This window comes from Saccostrea cucullata, unplaced genomic scaffold (genome assembly GCF_032062105.1).
Source record: "Saccostrea cucullata isolate Sc308-1 unplaced genomic scaffold, CSIRO_AGI_Scuc_v1 ctg2114, whole genome shotgun sequence".
Classification (NCBI taxonomy): domain Eukaryota; kingdom Metazoa; phylum Mollusca; class Bivalvia; order Ostreida; family Ostreidae; genus Saccostrea; species Saccostrea cuccullata.
The window spans coordinates 1-21,183 of NW_026936748.1; the positions used below are offsets into that span (position 1 = coordinate 1).

General features: G+C 33.4%; 1 protein-coding gene across 1 annotated transcript; it reads right to left on the reverse strand.

Annotated features, from left to right (window-relative positions):
- Nucleotides 1-8,224: 8,224 nt before the first annotated feature.
- Nucleotides 8,225-21,106, reverse strand: LOC134246459 (protein draper-like). Its single transcript, XM_062728826.1, has 12 exons — nt 21,033-21,106; nt 20,630-20,866; nt 18,348-18,605; nt 18,033-18,170; nt 17,247-17,384; nt 13,300-13,431; nt 10,973-11,104; nt 10,563-10,694; nt 10,254-10,385; nt 9,485-9,616; nt 8,710-8,841; nt 8,225-8,271 (listed from the first exon to the last, which is right to left on the reverse strand). Exons 1-12 carry the CDS (start codon nt 21,094-21,096, stop codon nt 8,225-8,227), a joined length of 1,674 nt encoding a protein of 557 aa, XP_062584810.1. The 5' UTR covers nt 21,097-21,106.
- Nucleotides 21,107-21,183: the final 77 nt, after the last annotated feature.

The window sequence follows — 21,183 nt, forward strand, 5'->3', positions numbered from 1 at the left end:
CTAGGCTTTATGAAATTCAGGGGTTCCAGTGCTACTGGACAGGGCTCTGTTGATATACAGTGATGATGCATCCACATTTCTTTTAAAAATCTTCTCAGCCCTGAATTTAAAGCAAACTAAATGCATAACAATGAAGATGAATGGTGCCCCTTGTTAATCCATGTTTTTTTTCTTCAGATAATATTTACATACTTGTATATTGAACGGGAGGATTACTATAGTATAAGAGAGAAAGGATGTATTCCAAAGCCCAAAAAGGCAACCATATCCTACACGAGACCCTTTGATTTCATGGATGCAAGTGATCGGCAATATATCATGGACACTTTTTTTTGGTTTGGTTTTGTGCAATCGCATGCTTACAAATACTAACAGACAATGTGTAAATATATATATATATATATATATATATATATATATATATATTAAATAAAATAAAAAGGCAACACTTGTTAAAACGTAAGCGCTTTCATTGTTTTCTTCAGACGTTTTAAACAATTTAAACTTGTGACGTAATAACGTTACCTAGTGGTAATGTCAAAAACAATACAATGACGTCACAATACTGAAAGAAGAAACTTTTACATGAGTTAAAAGAAAATAAGCATACTGTTTGCATACAAATGTCCGTGTTTTACAAAAATATAAAAATGTCTAAAGTGAACTATTTAGTGATGGTTTTAACAGTTTTATAAAGTATTTCTCCTTTTCACGTCTTCGAACCACATTGTCTGTATAAAGTTGGTAAAATGGAAAAACTGAAAATTGTCCCCGGCCACAAATATCAAGATGTCCGCTTACATTTATTTTACGGTATTCAGGTTGGTTAATGTGCTGTTTGTGTATGCGGATACGTGTACGTAGTGTGGTTCCAGTTTCCCCAATATAGAATTGTCCACATCCTGCACAAGTAATACAATAAATAACGTTTTTAGACTCGCATGTCATGTCTGCCTTTACGGTAAAGTCTTTATTCCCGAAATTAAAGGTACTTCCAGTTTTCATGTAATTGCAGGTTCCACAACGGAGATCGGAACACTTCTTCACTGAATATAAACGTTGTTGGTAGAATGAGGATTTGCATAATATCCTTCGTAGATTCCTTGGTTGTCGTTTGCTGTTGATAAACTTATACTTTTCTAATACTTTGGTCATTTCCTCATCGTTTTTTAGAACATTGTTTAGTTGACGAACGGTTGAAGTAATATTCTTGTTTCTCGGATTGTGAGTAGTGACCAAATGTAATATCTTTAAATCTGAAGATTGGCTTCTGGTGGGATTAATAAGGTATTCTCTGTCCAGTTTTATTGCCTCTTTGATTCCATCTTCAATGATACCCATAGGATAATACTGTTGAAGGAGAAACGTCTTTAATTCACTTAGACGTTTATCTCTTATTTTTTTGTCACTAACTATAGTGCAGATTCGTCTTGCTAAGTTATAAGGAATTGAGCGTTTTGTATGGCTTGGATGGCAGGAACTAAAGTGAAGGTATTGATGGGTATATGTTGGTTTGTAGAAAATATCAGTCGATAAATGCTCCTCGTGTTTCGTTATTAGGATATCTAAAAATGGAATGCTCTGAGAACTTTTGTCCATTGTAAATTTGATGTCTGGATCCAGATCGTTCATCATATTTACGAAAGCTTCTAAGTTAGCATCACTATCGTTCCAAATGATAAAACAGTCATCCAGGTATCTTTTCCAATTACTTTTTATATTTCCTGTTGTCTGTTCATCAAAATTGTGTTTTGTTTTTTCGTACATGATTTCCTCCAGGTATCCTAGGGTGAGGGTGGCATAAGTTGGAGCCATTTTTGTCCCCATGGCAGTTCCTTTACGTTGTTCATAATGTTTATCGTCAAATGCGAATGTATTATTTTTCAAAACTATATCACTGGCCTCTAGGATAAACTGTTTGCTAAAACGGCAATGAATTTTATGTGGATATTTATCGATCCAGTATTCAAGTGCCTTGAGACCAAGAGAGGTGGTAATATTCGTGTAAAGATTTGTAACATCCATAGTAATTAGTTTTGAATTATGATACCTTGTCTGGTAAATGTCTCAAAAAGTCTAGATCGTCGCGAACATAACTCTTTACTTCTGAGCATAAAGGTTTTAGCAGTATATCAATTAGGTGGCTAAGCCTTTGTGTTGGAGCCTTTGGACCTCCTACAATAGGTCTAAACGTAAGATCATTTGGGTCTAGACAGGTAACGTATGCAGCGTTTTGAGTTCTGATTGCTTCCTTTATTGTTTTTGATTTGTGAATCTTTGGAAGTCCATAAAAAGCACTTTCGCTGAAATCAAAATCAGTTAAGAAATCCTTTTCCTTTTTAGTTAAAAAGGATGTTGTATTATGGTTTTTAAGTAGTCGTTTTATTTTCTTCATAGTCTTCTTATCACTGTTCTCGGAAATCTCGCTGTAAAATTCCGTGTTGTTTAACATTTGCAGTATTTTTGTTTTGTAATATTCTGTGTTCATATATATCGATAAATTTAACTATTATATTTTTATATTGGTGCCAAGAATTTTTATTATTCTTATTGTTTCACCTAGTGCTTTCAGCCCCAAATCTCTGTTCTGATAAGAGAACAGGCCTCTGTATGATCGTGTAGACATACGTAGTACATCTACTAAATATTATCTAAAAATAATAATAAATAAATAAATAACCACCGTTCTGCCACAATCATTTTTTGGTGGCCGATCATACATGGAGTTAAATGTCAACATAATATAAAGAGAAAATAAAGATGAGGTGAGGAAAATTGCAAATAGCAACAAAAAGGGGGGTTGATTTTGTTCAATAATTGCTGAACATAAATTATAGATTAAATTAAAATGAGAAGGGGGAGATTAAATACATATTTGGAAGGTGTGTAAGTGTATCAAAATTTAGCTTTAAAATGATACAAGGAAGGGGTGGTCAATAATTTAATTTTGCTACATTTTTTTTTTAGCTTGAAATATAGTGTAAAATTGCTGGGTTTTTTTTAGCTTGAAATATAGTGTAAAATTGCTGCTTTTAGTCCATGAGCCAGGCCATGAATTTTTCGGTATCGGTACCATCTCGGGTGAATAATTTTCATAGTTAATTTTTGAAGGACATACATCTCTACCTTCAGAAAATGTATGATAGCATTCAATTGATTGTGGCTTTAATGGAGTATCAACTATTTATATACACCAACCCAAATTGTTCGTTCTCTCAGCTGTTACGCAATTTCTATCTTATATCGAATGATATTATCTTGAAAATTCTTTTGAATGCAGACCATGCTATTACCCTGTTCAGTTATTATTCTATATTGGCTCTGTAATGAGCCGTTTCAATTATAGAGGACTATAATTCTACCCTTGATCATAAAAGTGGAATACGCAATTTTGAAATTTTGATGAAAGAAAACAAATTACTACTGTGACAATTTTCACACCAAAAACATACTGCATGGTCATTTAATTCAAAGAATTTTTTTATCACGTATTAGCATTCCAAAACGTCATTTCAGTAGCAAATATATATAACTTGATTTCATAGAAAATCTTTATCCGAACCTCAAAATGAAAATTGAAGGAAAATTCACTGTGCGTATAATTCTTTATTTAACAAATATATTTTGTAAACGTAAAATGTTTTATTTATTTAATCTCATGCTAAACCATGGTGATCATGTACCCTTATACGATCATCTAAGTTAAACGTGTAATATATATTATATATTTTTGAAAATTAAGCAACATATGTGCATAATAATATATGTGCTTTGTAGGCAGTGGGCTGTGTTTCACGACCTGCAATGGCCTAACGCTCCTACCCTCCATTAGTTAGAGGGAATCCATACCCTCTTAAGGAAGATCCCTCTAGGAGAGCACTTTCTACACAAAGCGCTGACGGGTCTCAAACCCCCGTTGATTGAGGGCTTGCCTACCTATAACGCATGTAAAAACTGTGCACCGGCGGAGGAAACCGTCATGGTTCAACGGAGAAGAAGGCGGACACAGCAAGCACCGTGTAATGCTTGGAACAAGGCAAGGCACATATTGGTCGGCGACGTGCAACCTTCTTCATTTTAATCAAACTCATTGCGAAAGTCATTGATCATCTTCCATCCCTTCTATCATCCACCCAAAGCGACAGGCGAGCAACGAAGGTGACAGGTGCGGGTTCACTGGAAGTCGGTAGTCGCGAACCTGCACACAGGCGGTATAGGCCATATGGTCAGTCTTCACCGACCAGAGCAGGTTGGAGTTCGGCAGCCACCTGTGGTACTGAGCAGCCTTCTTTAGGAACGCACTGCTCACCTCCATGGCAAGAGGAGCAGATTATAGAAGGTATCCCAAACTTGCCTGCTCCACCTTTCCCTAGCCAGTTTACCGCTGTTGATGGGGACCCTACACATGCTGTCGAAATAAAAAAGAAAACAAGAAAAAACAAGGATCAGGACTACGTCATTGTCAGGAAGAGAGACAGACAGACAGTTCATTTGTTTACTAAGGCTATGTGCGTCCCAGATTGCTGGACAGATCACTGACTCACAGTCTCTAAACTTCACCTCTCAACTTCTGGTTCAAACTCAGGGTACGTCCTCAGACAACTAAGGCTTCCAAACATCTCAACGTTGGTAAGCTCAAGTTGTCTTCCACCTCTCAGTACTTTGCTGACATCCTGGACGAACGCCTGAACTCCGTCGTGCTGGATAACCACTACATTGAAGCAGCATGGAACACCTGCGTAATACAGTGTACAATACAGCCTTTGAGTGTCTTGGGCCCTCCACCAAAAATAACAGAAAGACTGGTTTGATAAGAACCGTGCGGAGATCACACAGCTTCTAGACATCGCGCTTACAAGGCTCATATAGATGATCCCAGTGACCTCCACAGCTAAGAAAGACGCTCTGGGGAACGCTCGCAGCATAGTACGGCAAAAAGCTTCAGGATATGCAGGACTCCTGGCTAAATGCCAAAGCTGACGAGATTCAACGCTACGCCGAATTTCATGACAGGCCTAGGAAGAATTTTTACTGCGGACTTTTAAAAAGTCTAATGGCCAACTCCATCAGGCTCATCCCCTCTCCTCAGTGACGACGGGTTAACACTCATCACAGAGAAGGAATAGATACTCGACAGGTGGGCGGAACATTTCATTGGCGTTCAGAACCGCCTTTCTACCATCAACGACGAAGCCATCAACCGTCTTCACAGGTTCCCATCAACTAGTTACTGGATGCCGTTCACACGTTGGATGAGATCCAGAAGGCTTATTAGGCTGTTGTCAACTAGCAAAGCACTAGCCGATAGCCTGATACTCCATCCCAGCTCAGATTTACAAAGAAGGGGGCGTCGCGCTAGTCGAAAAACTCAATCGTCTGCTTGTGGGAGGATCGGCATGACCAGTCACCTCTGCACCCACCGTCCAGTTCATCGCCCTCCCCCATGAAGATGAGACAGTGTTCATCGTCGTCACCGACAGACGATTAACTAAACTAGTATTTGTGAGTTGGTACTAATCTTTGTCGTTATACACATTTTAGGTACATGTAATACTTGAATAAAAGTGGTAAAAATATGCAATTTTTGTTAGAATCACGGATAATAACTCAGTTAATGTACTTTTGATATGTTTATCATATCTTGGAGTAATTCTGGTAGAACTTCCTATCACGGTTGGCAACTGTGTAGCAAATACTTTGCAGGTTTCAAATATATTTAGATCAAAATACCTAACTTGAGCAAATAAAAAGCAATAACTGTGTCTCCAGCATTGAGCCACAACAGATTTGATGCTATCATATATTTTCTCAGTTGTTAGGGGTATTCCTTACAAAATATCACTATAAAGTTTATTCACCCAAAATGGTACCGACCACCCCCAGTGGCTCATGGACTATTTTACCGATTAAAATTAAATTTTATATAATGTTTCAAAATTATAGCAATAGTACTGTTAAAATTAAAAGCATACAGGAATACTAACATAGGCATTAAACATAATGATTAGCAAACAGATAAGTACATACATTTTTGAATATCAACAGATTATTTAATTTGTGTGTGCGTATATGTGAACCAAAATAAAAAAAATATTTAAAAAAATGACCAGGAAGGAGTTAAGCCAAATTGATTTTAGAAATTTTGGTTTGTGCTATAGCATAATTATAATTTTAAAAGATGCCAAAAAGCCAAAAGATGTCGGCTAAAATGCCAGTTTTTTGGAAATTGAACTCTCATCAGGTGCTAGTCCCAAGCTCCAAGCAGGTTTGTTTCGGTAATGAATTGGCCATTCATTCTAGCACGACAAACCTGTCCTTGCCATTTCCGGTAGATATGTATTTTTATATTTTCTAATGTATAAACAAAAAGTGTGCGTGTAATATATAAGTTTAGTAATATATCTAACATTAATCTCATAATATTAGCTTTCAAGCCAAAAAAAAACCCATCGGTTCTATTGTCATTTTTCAGATCTTGTAAGGTTGTCTTTGTTTCCTTTCTCTTTCACTCGTATATACAATCCTCAGATAAACTATTGTGATTTTGAAATTTTATTATCAGAATTTATTTCTTAAATAGACGTCGATGATTCTTTTAAAAAATTTCAATTTAGTTGAACAATGTTTTCTTTTATTATGACAATTTTCTCAATAATATTTCTCAATAATAATAGAAAATGGCCTTTAAAGTTTCATAACCTTCCATATATATGCATAGCAACTCCTTTTATATTTCCAATTGTTACGTCCAAAATATAAGTATCTCATACTTATACATTTGATGTCACAAATATTTTTAATGTTGATGAAAAGAAACACGATGAACATCCATCCATTTAAATAGATATTTGGTTAATATTGTTAACATAGGTAATATTGGTTTTGCCATTGCATAAGGAATTTGTTTCATGAGCTTAGAACACATATTTTGCAAAACTAATCGAAATGAAAAAAAAGCTGTTTTAGGCAATAAATAGATCCTATACTCAACTACAAAACTATTTGTTATATTTTTTTTTTTTTTTCCCCTTTGCTTCTGTCTTTTTGTATTTGTGTCATAGGCTACATGACGTCAAAGTTGAGCATTGTAGTCGTCATAAATAGGTTATGAGATTGTAAACATTCGAAACATATTTCCATGGCGTACTTAAGGAACTTGGACAGTTTTATTTTCTAATAAAATGGTTTATTTTTTTTTCTTTATCTTAAAATAAGCAAGGAATATTTTTTTACAGCAAATTTGAATTTACTAATGCTTATATTTTTTTTATTTTAAACTATCATTTCGGTAACCTTTCAGGCTGAGAAAGAAAATCATTTTTTATTAAATATATTCGATAAATATATTACAGAATACATTATTTCATTGAAAAAAAAATAGAGAAAAGTATTTCATTGAAAATCGGAACATATATATTCAGACTTGTACCGCTGAGCCATTCAAGAATTTCACACAAGAATTTTTATTTTATTTTCAGAAGATAAACTATCACACATTTCAGGTATTTCAACTTTACCTAGTGCATTTAATTTGGAGTTAACAGATCAATAATTATTAGAAATATAAGTATATATAAGAAAAAATGAGAAAAAACTTATTTAGTCATCATTATTTAAGAAGAAAAAAATATCACTTTTGTTTTCCAGTAGGATTTGAAAAGAGTTATTTAAAAAATAAAAAAAAGCGTAACAACTTTAAAAAATTGCAAACAAAAATCAGATGAGACAAAGTTTTCAGATGACCTTATTAAATTCAGTATTATCATAAGTATGTATTTCCTGGTATTCCGATTCCTTGATAGTTGAATCAATGGTCGTGTACTGATTATCTTCTTTTCTTCCTGTCAACTCAGCATATTTCTGTTCTGTATCCTTTCGCAACTTTTGGTCATTATTGCTATGATCTCTTATATTCGGTGGCAGGCATCTTGTTCTTTTGATATATATCACTATGATCAACGCACTCAGAAGTAAGACTCCAAGAAGAGTTGAAATTACGGAAATAACTACCACGGATGTTTTGGAAAACTCCGCAACTGAAGAAGAACAACAAAATTTGTGCCAGAATGTAAATTGTATCCCTTATGTAGAGTTTGAGAAAACATTTATAATTCACGAGTACAATTTTTAATTGTCGAACTACTTACCACCCGTTCTTGATTCTTTTGCAGTGGAAACTAGAATACAATATACTTTTATTATACAATTTCAATGATAGAATTCTTTAAATTATATCCTCGATTTGTGAGGTCTTCAGATGAAATTCTTTACCTTTAAACAAATAAAATATTTTCAATTTCACTCAAAACTCAGTAAAATGAAGAAAAAATATTTCGAATCCTCTTTATATTTATTTATATCTGTGGTCGCTTTTCTTTTCTTTTTTTTTTTTGTTTGTTTGTTTGTTGTTTTTTTTTTCTTTTTACTATAGTTGTTGATCTTTAGATTTCATAGCAAAAACATAATACACAGATGATTTTTAAAGAATATGATGTTAGAAAAAAATGAAAGCTTGTTTCTTAGGTATTTCTTAACATCTATCTTTAATCGTAGTTTTGAATTAATGAATTAAAACTAAAACAACTTGGTTTGATAAATATGTTATAAAAGAAAGTTAAAACCATGTTTGTTTATAATGCATATTACTACTCGAAACAATTTATGGTTATGTAGTACCATTAAGGAATTATTATAAAACTAAAAACTTGCCCTGACATATAGGACCCTCCCAGTTCTGTAAACAGCCGATCATACAGGTACCATTCCCCTTGTCACACAGTCCTTGGATGCAATTTCCACACTGTGTGTTACAGCTTTCACCATAAAATCCATCAATACATTCTGAATGGAAAATATAGCATGAGAATACGAAACTTGGGAAAATTTAAAAAATCTCGTGACATTTGAAATTACTTATCCATTATTAATATAGCATTCTCCTGATCAGGTACCTAAGATTAGTGAACTCCCCCCTTTGAGTCAGCCTTATTCGTTCTGGGCATTAAATAGATATGCGTACAGGTAATATTCTTATTTCTTAGTGAAATCCGAACAAGTTTGATTAACTTAAGTCAAAAAATCTACCCATGGATGCGTTATATTTGTTAACAAAGTCATTATATTGAACATAAAATCTATTAAAATAATGCTAACTTATAGTGTAGAAACTCTGGTCAGAGATTCCGTCAGTGCATTTTAAAAATTTGTCAATGATTATGCAGTATTTGTGTTCCTTATTGTATATTTTTTAAGACTATTGATAAGCTCGCTCAAGCTTAGTTAATTTTAAATTTGAAAGAAACTAGTAAAACAAAAAAAATCAATCAGGTAACTACGTTTATAAAGATTTTAAACATAATAATCAAGGTCATGCGTGACTGCTTATATAAATACTATAAAGAGAACTTTCCCATCTAATGTTTAGATACCATAATTTATGAAACGTGAAAAGAAAGAAATTCTGAAAAAAATTGTAAAACCTTACCTTGACACAGAGGTTCCTGCCAGTTTTGTAAGCATCCGCTTACACAAGTTCCAACAGTCTTGTCACAAACTCCGGTAAGACAGTGTCCACACTGTCTGCTGCAGTCTCCGTTATAATTTCCGTCAACACATTCTGCGTAAAGAATCTTATGATGTTGATTAATAAAACTATACAGAAAATATACAATATAATTTAGGCCAAGACAAAGATTTCTAAATAGTTAAAGTTGTTTACTCATTATATTAATGCTTTAGTAATGTTAATTTTGACATCTTCTTATAAGCAAGTCCAGTTTATAAATATATAATATCTTATAGCTACAGAAGGTATCAATACCAGATTAAGGTTAAAATGCTTATACAATAGATTAATCAAATTAAGTGATTGTTCTTATATTTCGTAGGGATAATGAAGGGTTAAACTTAAGTGAATGAAATCTCAGTGCCCTACTACCAAACCGCTATAAAACCGCGTTTACATCAAAATATATACAACTTCCGTTTTTCAGGTCACAATGTGTCTCTCGACAATTACCACACTGAGTGCTACAATTCTGGTCATAGTACATGTACCTATCAGCACATTCTATAATTGTGAGAGATTTTTTTGGGTTTATTTTGCATTATAAATTGGGAGTTCCTTTCAAATAAAAGACTTTTCTTCTTTTAAGTTGTTATAGGCATTAGCTTGAAACATCTTATTCATAAGCCAAAAAACCCTGTGTATAAGAGAATAATGCAAGTCGCTCATTTTGACGCTAAATATTTACCTTGACACAGAGGTTCTTTCCAGTTTATTTTACAACCAGATAAACAACTTCCGTTTATTTTTTCACAAAATCCTTCTCGACAATTACCACATATGACATTACAATTGTGTCCATAGTAACCGTCCACACATTCTATTATTGTAAGATATATAATATAAACCTTCCTTTATAAAGTCCTATACATCACTTCTTACAAAGAATTTTTTTTTCCATTTATTTCTATAATTTCTAATAGCTACGCAATAGTTACATAATATCTCATTCTCATGTATTCACAATAATGCAAACACTCATAATAAGTTAAAATACCTTGACAGAGAGGTTCTTTCCAGTTTATTTTGCAACCACTTAGGCAGGATCCGTTTTTCCTGTCACAAAGTCCCTCTCGACAGTTTTCACACTGAGTACTACAAGTCGGACCATAGTAACCGTCAACACATTCTATAATAATATTTTTTATTTGTTAATTGCTGAATCCTTCACCACAGTTTCCACACTAAGCACTACATTTCTGCACGTAGTTACCGTCAGCACATTCCATAATTAAAAGGGGTTTTGTGCATCTTTTCACTATGAATTAGTATTTATCATTTCTTTCAATTGAAAGACTTTTCCTTAATTCTTTTAATTTGCAATATACAACAGTATGAAACTGTTTATTCAGAAGCCAAAAATGTAAATACGAGAAAAATGCACATCGCTCGTAGTGACTTCTCTACCTTGACATAAGGGCTCTCTCCAATTCAGTTTACAGCCAGATGAACATATTCCAGTTTTCTTGTTACAAAATCTATCTCGACAGTGTCCACATCTGATACTACAATTCTGGTCATAGTAACCATCAGTACATTCTATAATTAGAATAGTAGTTCTTTTCTTAAATTATACTTTACATAGTCCCTATACATAACTTTTTACAACTTAAAGTTTTCTTCCTCTTTATATTAAATATCTATTAGTTACACATATCAAATCTCCTGCCTAGAAAAACATATAAATACGAGAATTATGTACAGCAGCCATTATGAAGTTACAAATACATTGACAGAAAAACTTTTTCCAGTTCAATTTGAAACCAGAAAGGCAGTTTGTTTTGTCACAAAAACCTTGTAGACAATTTCCACACTAAATAGCACAATTCTGGCAAAAGTAACCGTCTGCTCATTCTATAAAATTTATTTTGTCTTTTTAAGTTGCTGATGCTCTACTGTTGTAAAAAAAAGTTATTTTTTTTCATATGTATAACAGTTTAACCCCTTAAATGGCATTTACGAATTTGTAGGCATCTGACTTTAAAAAACGAGTATAGTTTAACAAAAACATTCATAATTTCGTTAATACTGCAAATATCAGAATAAATCTTGCATCGTTAGAAAGAGATAATTATTACGATAAAATATCATACAGAATCTTTTTTTTTATTGGTTGTACCAGTTTTTTGCTGGATTGAGTTAAACTTTGCCCATTATTTGAGCGATTTTGCAATTAACAAAATCAATGCAGGGGTAACACGTTATATTTAGAATGCTAAGTTCTGGTGATTACCTCCCAACCCATCTCCGTCCTTCAAGATACTTAAAATTGGTTTGTAAAAAAATGTACACCAGGCTCATAATTTTCAACACAATAATAAACTATTTGTTTATATACGATGGCCGTTCGAAAATTACGCGGACTTGTCGCACAGAAAAAATATTTGACGAAATAATCGGGCAAAATGTCATACATAATATAAAAGAATCTCAATTTATAAGGTCTTCAACATTTCATATCAAAATGTTGTACACTGGTATCAATCTTGAGTGATTTTTCAGGACATATCATTAAGTCATGGAGCAGCAAAATCTTCGAGTCACAGGCATTATAAAAAAATATGTTATTGAGCTGTCATTTTCTCAACATTTTCCCAAGAGAACCTGTACAGTTTGAGTTACCTTATCTACTCAACATCCAAACACCATTTCCAGTCTAGCTTAAAATATATTAAATAAGTAAAGAATATTCTTTTTTGTTTTAAAACCAAAAACTGCATATATTTATGAGATATAGTGTGATACTGGTAACTCTCAATCACGTTCTTTACAGTCCGGATAATGTTTTCATCGATGATCTTCTTCCCGTCCTACCGTATAGCCTTTTTAAAGAAGTCTGACGGTCTAAAATTTCAATATTTGCTTTTTGTGGACGAATGTCACGAATACCCTAATTTACTATATGTTTTATTATGCACATTTTGGATCTATGTTGGCGATATCTCGAGCATTACACATAATTTAACAAAAGTGTGGAGCGCCGTCAATTCAGGAGACGTCATTTTCACGGTCGTTTTCGCGGGAATCACATCAGAGAAAAATCACTATATTTCTGTTAGTTCTTCAAATATCACGTCAGAAATCTAAATGCATAATAATAGAACAATTTAAAGATACATTTGAGAAAATTATCGAAAAATATCACGAATTATAGAAAATTAATTAGTTAAATTTTGGATTCCGCATGCTTTTGCTTCAATATTTTTGTCGTGCTCCGTACCTCTCCATCAACGATATCAACATACCTATAATTTTAGTAGAATTTTTTTAAAATACAGAAATTTTGCCCAAAATTTATTGGAATTTTTAAGGTACATATTTATATGAAATTTCATAACTATATGACGTCTGTAAGAGTAAATAATAGCACAGTCCGCGTAAGTTTTGAACGGCCCTAACTAAGGGAAAAAATGAAAATGAAACTCATTCTTAAATAAACGGAAATTCCAGTATGTTTATGATGTATTTCGTTGCCATGGCAACTGAAATGATATTTTTATAATCATTTTCAGAAACTACACAATACCTGCTTTCGGAATAAATATAAATTGGAGTATACAAAAATTAAAAGAAATACTTTTAAAAATGCATTGAAATCATAATATCAATTTGTCTAGAAATGTTTTAAATCTTTACCATGGAAAGGGTTAAACTGACACTTATAACATATATGAAATAATCGTAGAATTTTTTGGAAAACAAGAAAATAGAACAACATGAATTTTAACATCTACCTTGACACAAAGGTTCTTTCCAGTTCGGTTTACAACCAGATAGGCAGTTTCCGTTTTTCTTGTCACAAAATCCTTGAAGACAATTTCCACACTGTGCACTACAGTTCACATCATAGTAACCATCTGCACATTCTGAAAAAAAGTATGCTTGTTCAGATTACTACTGTGTACTTTTTCTTTATATATATTTTTAAGTTTAAGTGGGTATTCGGTATTTAACTTGTATTCATAATATATCTAGCTGTAGAATAGAAACCAAAGAGGTAATTATAAGTATTAATTTATTCATTGCTTCTTGATCTAAGGGAGGCTTAAACTACAAAATACTTGTGCGAGGAAAGTTGTTATTTAAGAAATAAATAACAAGTTTATAAACTTCAATGGGAATTGAAGTGGGTCGGTCACGTGAGCAAATCCTGTAAAGGCCGAGGACATTCAAATCATTCTAACCGGTTTTTAGGAAAACTCGAAGAGAATTAATATCAATTAAGGTAATTTAAAGCAGGTCGTCTTTACAGAAAGGGATATCATTCTGTTCATTTTATAAATACATATAAATTTAGCGAAATAGCATTTTTTATTAGTAATGAACTAGCAAAATTAAGTGTACACTTTTTTAAATTAAAAAACCCAAAAGTCGCCTGCGTGGCGCAGTAGGTAGAGCGCCTAGTCGAGAGTAAGGAATAGAGACCAGTCCTTCGGATGGGACCGTATAAATCGGGCTACCCTGTCGCAGCAGGCGCTGGAATGAAATAGAACCCATCCCTGCTAAATGCCCCTGAGTGCCAAGTATAGGACAGAATTTGCAGCTCTCCATCGTCAATTGGTGACCTCTTTATATGCGTGTAAAGTGTTCTCGAGTGGGGTCGTTAGACAGCATATTATCGATAATTGAAACCCAAACATTCTTTTTAATATAGAAATGTCTTTATGGCAGTGAATGGCTATAAATCTTGATTAGGTGAGAAGTATATTTCCTAAAGCCCTGTTGACATATTGGGATTCCACCGACAAAGCCGTGATTTTTACTTCAAATGTAAGACACTTGACAAAGGTTCAGTTACATGTACTTTCTTAAACCTTACTAGAGAACGCTTTATCAATACTCGCTGTGAAGATTTTTTAAGTTTTTTGTTTTCATCGAAACAATTCTTTAATTTGTGAAATTGCTTAAGTACGGAAAACGATGTGTGATATCACGTTAGACGGATCCGCTGAATTAAGGATATGTAGATAACGAACAGTATGCAATATCAAAGTCCATAAAACAATACAAAATAGGAGCAGAGCAAACACGGACCTCCGAAACATCGGAGATGGGATCAGGTGCCATGGAGGAGTGAGCATCCCCTGCTGACCGGTCACACCCACCATGTGCTCATTGTCATGATTGTGAAATAACAGGACAATCCGTCGTCAATTCAGTGTATAAATAATGGTATAACAATTGGTATGAAAAATGTCAGTCAGCATTTGACTCAATGATAAATTGTATTTGCTGACAAGGTCGTTGTATCGACCAAAGAACTTACAAAATGAGACTGCTGATATTCTTGTTTAATCAACTTGCTTGTCAATAATTTACCTCGTTTTAGAAATTGTGTATCGAATCAACCGAGATATATACATAATACACTCCGTATGCAGGTAATGAAGGTATATTACTGCATAAGTACGGGAAGTTGACGATAGAAAAGTTAAAGTCTTCACGTTTATCATATAACTTGGTTGGTATGTTGAAAATCGTAAGTTTTTAAGCTGTTGATTTTGGTAAAATCTTGTGATTTCAAATTGAAATTCTCCAAAAGTTTTTTTGGAATTTTTTAGTATCGACATCTGATTCACATCACTTCTTGAATTAATAGTTGCACAGTACTCTTGAAGTTTTTCCTTCACTACTGTCAATTCAATATTTTAGAGAGGAGTAACGAAAGAGGCTTGGTTGGACATTCACTTGAACCTGTAAAGTAAATGTATCTTTGTTTGTAAGGATTCTTATGAAGTTTTGGAATCCAATATATGTATGGTAGTTCATATTCATTTTGGCTCCGTGGAATATTAAAAATATTCAAAACTGACATATGATTTTGAAGAATTTCTTCCTTAGAAAGGGAAGTATGAGTATAAGTAGGATTAACACTTATAGCACTAAATCCAAGTTCTTCAAGAATACAATTTATATAATGGGTTTTATAAGCGAAGACAATGTTGTTACCTGCTTTGTCGGCAGGAACCAGTACGTTATGATCATGTAATCCATCAAATTCTTTCTTCACTTCTGGTTTATTGAACACAGAAAGATTGGTGGTTTTTATATTGCCCCCAATCTTTTAATATATTACTTTAACATAGATCTGATACATTATTAATCCATTCTGAGAAGGTGTCAACGTCATCCTTTTCATTTCTGGCTCATCATCTGGCGTAATTTTCAACGGAATCCATAATATTAATGAAATTCTGACGCCGATTGAAGGATCGGGGTTCCCTATATTTACGACCTTTTAAAATAAGTGATCTAAGGTCCTCATTATTAGCTATATTTACGTCACCTGTTATAACGTGTTCAGCAGGACTATTGTTATAGGGTGAAGAAGAACATGATCTCTAATAAAGGTATTAAAGATAGAGGTTGTGTATGCATTAAAGTGTCTGAGAAAGAGGGCTGTTGGGAAATTATTGAGGAACTGCGTATATTTTTCTTTCTAATGAACGTCTATCGCTTAAAATTTGCGTATGCATTGGAGAGACATTAAGAACTAATAAAAACAAGAAATGATTTACAAATATAAAATATCTTCTCTTCAGTGGAATAAAAGTTTGTCAATGGTAGGGGTACCCTGTGCAGTCATGAATTCAGGTATTGAAACTATGTATTACCAACATTCTAACCCATGATGGGCCCATAATAAGAGCAAAAATAATTCAATTTATGTATATATTTTTTTTAATTTTACGTTGACCTCATGTTGTGCAAATTTGTTAGAATTCTGATCAGAAATACGGATATCATAAAAAAAATAAGGCTTGATAAAGAAATTTAATAACGATGACAAAGATGAATTTCGACGTCAAGGCAGAGCAGCAAGAGACCTTGAATTTTATATAGCTATATGTAGAACTCTTTTCCAGACTGACCAACCTACTTAAACAATTAAAACGAGTACAAAAACAGTTTGAGGGATAGTTATTTCATTTGTCTATATTTTGTCTGACCAATAATTCAACCAGAGTAGAATCGAGCGCTCTGGACGACCATCAATTTTATTTTACCGTAACAGATTTAATATCATTGACCGCGCTACATAAATTGGCATTACATGATGCTAAGTGATCAGCTATATGTGACATTAGACATTTTTATACTTTGTGTAGCAACACTACAGATTTTTGAAAAATCGTTTAAGATAAGAGACAGTTTGATTTTTGTAATGTTATATATGGTAACAAAGAAAGAAGAGTCAACGCTTCCCGATCGATCATATCATTTCACATGTGAAAACATCGGCTAACGTGACGTTAAAAGACGTAGCAATGCTGCCCCAGGTCGATAGACATATGCATGTATATAATTTCGCCAGAACCTATCTAATTATTCTATAAATTAAAAATTCTGCATTATTGTTTTATTCGTTCTTTAAAAAATTTTGACGAATTTTCAGAATTTCCTGAATGTATCTCTGCCCTTTATGGAGTTAAAGTAAATATAAAGAGAACTGTAAATATTGTCTCAATAATTTTCAAACAGCCCTCGTACATATAGTCGTTTTAACAGATTTGATTAAAGGTGAAGACAAAGAACTTTGACTGATCTTTAAAAAATAATATGAATTTTAAAATATTTTCAAATAACACACAATTGTTAAAGTAAATAATACAAAGACGTATAGAAATTCCTGAGATGGGAAAAGGTCCCTAATGGGACTCAGTGTAAACCAAATACATACCTTTACAAATATCCCCGATCCAGTTTTCCTTACAACCAGACGGACATCTTCCTGTTCCTTTTTCACACACTGTGTCCCCCTGACAGTGTCCACATTGTTCACATCGATCATTTAAAGCATACTTTCCGTCATCACACACTAATACAAGGTAATACATTTTGTGTAAATTTCCTGGGAATAAGTTGTTAAGATGATATGGAATCAATCATGTGAAATTAAAGAAATTGAGTAGGATTTAGAGGTCATTACACATGACACACATGACACATTGTCTACAGTAACTTGATGGAAAGGCAAATGGATCAACAATGGCTATAAAAGCAAAATCATGCTTATATTTACGTTTATTTATTTATTTTTGTTTGTAGATACAAACAATGATAATGTTTGATGATAAAAGTATATACTGTGGAAGCACAAATTGGGTGGGGAAAAATTCCAATGATATGCCATCAAAAATAGTTTCATGGGCATTTAATTTCGTTGTTGTGAAACTAACTCTTTGAAAAAGATAGTCATATCTATCAAATTTCGTGTCTGATTTAATATCGTTGATAACTGTTAACAACGTAGTAAACGAAATTTAAGCCCCCAAGAATATTTGTGCTTCTCTATTGTATATCAAAAAATAGGAGTAACTTTTTGTCCTTAATATTTTTAATACAAAATTATGCGTGTTATCTGCAGAAAAATATTACATATATTTTTGGGAACTAGATTTAAATTCTATATCAAAACATTTCATAGCATAAAAAGTGTTCTTTCCATACATGCAGTTAAACTTACCAGTACAATCTAAGGACACAGCGCCAGGATTAGAACAGCCATAGATACATGATCCGCTAAATACATCGCAGTGTCTGTCCTTACATTTAGTACTGCATTCTTTACTGCATCCAAATGGGTATCTATTTTGGTCACAACCTGCAACATAGGTAGAGAGTAATTTAAGATTTTTTTTTCTGAAATTTTTCTCTGTATGATTTTTTCAAGATGTAAAATACCGAGATATGTAGAATTTTTAAGGATTCAAAATCAGGTAAATCATTCTGATATCTAATCAAAACTGATTGGCGAATATATTTTCTAAATTCAACTTACCCATAACTCTCACTTCGCATATTTCAACTGAGGTCTTTGTTGCGCTTGTGTATGAACAGCTTGACGTAAATCCATCTGGTCTTTCGTTAAAGAAGGCTATTCCCTGAGCTACTTTATTCACAGTTATGTTTTGGAGGAACGCTGGACATCCGGACATAGGGTCGTGACGGTAAATAAGTTGCCCCGTGTCTCCAGTGGGAGGAGTATACGATACGTCCTCGTAAGAATATATGGAAAAACCAGTTGCCCGGCCTGTCGCTTTGAAAGACATATTTTAAGAGATATACTTTTTCTGCTTGTAAGGAACAGGATTCAAACTAAAAACTTAATCAAAATGTATCTTTTATCATACCTAAAATGTACTAGGCGACCTTCAATTATAATTTGGTAATAAAAAAGTCGAATGAATAAAAAATGAAACTTGATATGTGTTTCCACTATTCAATAATTTCCGTGCATATTTTCATATGATTCTAAGGTAATTAAAATGAACCTGTTTTATTTATGATAAAACAAATTGCTGTCCTTTAAAAAAAGGACTACAATACATGGACCATATGCATGTTTTCTTTTAACCGAAATTCATGCAATCAAAGAAAATTTGTTAAGTTTATTGGATATTAATGTAGGTTCGTTCGCATTTTCTACAGCGATCTCTCTACTTTGTCCGATAGTACTTTATAGCAAAATTGTTAAATTTAATCTCTGATTGGCATATACATTTGTTATTTTCCAGGCTATTTTGATGCATATATAACCCATAATGGCTGGTAATTAACATATACCTGAACTGAATTGAACTGAACTTTTTTTTCAGTTTCAAAATTCAGTTCAGGTCTGTAGTACGCAGATTTTTTTCTGAAGCCCCCCTCTTCCCAACATGGAATACCGTTGCTAAAGGCTTGTATCAAGCTGTATTTGAATCCATATGTATCAATTTTTTTGCGAGCCTTGATGAACAACATTAATGCCGGTGAAGACTTGTTTTATCTTTTAAAAACCTACAACTAGTATGTATGAAGTTTTAAATTCAAGTTGTAAAGTTATCTATAGATAACTTAACAAACTTGAATTAAAAACTTAATTTAACGACTAATAGATAACTTAACAACTTGAATTAAAAACTTCATTCAACGACTAGCTCTATGTTTTTAAAAGATTCAACGACTAGCTAAATGTAAGTTCTTCATACTTTTTAAAATGTTTGTGCCATAGATTCAATGTTTAGTTCGTGTTTAAAAGTATGTGTACAAGATTAAAATTTGGATCCGCCAATGAACTCTCAATCGCATCATTTCGGGTTTTCTATCAAATGTCGGAAAGCTAGTCGAAAAGGCCCGAGAAGTTGCGATTGGCGAAGCGGAGTCAGCCGAAGATTGCCGATTGGAACTCTCTAGAATTCTCGCGCATGCGTAGGCTGGCGTATGCCCAGGGCATCCTGTTTAGCCTCGCTTATATATTTACTGCGTGGACCTCAGGGTCCACGCAATAAAGGGATGTAATTTCAATTTAAAATGTTTTTTATCAAACTTTTTAAGAGTCACCCGCGTGGCGCAGTTGTTAGAGTGAATGCTCTAGAGTCGCGAAGTAAGGAGTTACGTTGCGGGTTAAAATCCCTATGTGCGACGTCGAAACTGGTCCTTCGGATGAGATTATTTAAACGAAGGTCCTGTGTCACAGTATGTGCCGTAAGGAAATGATTCCACTTTGCTCAATGGCCCTGAGTACCGAGTATAGGACAAAATCTGAAGCTTTCCATGGACACAAGCAAATACTGGCGACGATCTCTATATGAGTGAAAAAATTCCCTAGATGGACGTTAAACAACATATAATGAATCAATCCATAAAAAGAACTGTTAACAGCACATTTTAGGCAACAAAAACAAGGTAGATCTAATTTATACGACCATGCTTATTATGGCATGGCGCTATACAAACACATCAATTCTTAAAGATCCATAAAGAAATTGTAAGCTTTCTACGAGGCTCAAAGTGCTTCCTTTCTGCAACCATCCTTATTTATCTCTTCAACATTTTCAAGTCAAATCCCTATACATGTACTTATTGTGAAATTTTTAATAAAAAATTAAAAACTACGCTGTGAAACTTGATCACTTCACGCATTTAAAGCATGACTAAAATTGTTATTTGCAATATTTTAATCAAAGGTTTGTACAAGTATGTGTCATATGTCCTTAAGATATAAATCATAGCAATTTTAACCGTACATATATATCACAACAAATAAGTAAAAAGAAAACTAAAAAAAAAAAAACTTACCTACGGATCGCAGATAGATTTCCACATATGCTATATTAAATTTCCTGTTTAACCAAACTTTCCACCAAACTGATTTATAAGTGTACGCATCGTAGTTAGCAATAGCACACGTAGGAAGATAGTCCTGTCTCGTGTCACCATCAACCGCTTTGTCAGCACTCCAGGTGCTGGTATGAGGAACAACATTCCAAGAGGCAGTTCCCTGTAGAGCCTGCCCAGGTGCATGCGCTAGATTAACTGTAAATTCATTTAAAGAGTATTTCATTTCGAGTCCATGTGTAAATAACAGTATCTACAGCGCTTTTCAATGATGGAAATAAAAACAAATCGAAAAGATTAAATTTATTTACAAAATGCAAATTTCTACAACAGTATAAGAGAAAGAAGAGTGTGAGATACTCACCAAAACCTGAGATCTTTGGTACTGTGTGTAGAAAAAAATTTACTAATAACACTTCCAACCACATTTTCGTGTATTTAGAATTAAATATTAGGCTTCATTCGACTTCCTGGTTGACTGCGAGGAGTGGGTTATATGGTTTGTTGATCAAAAT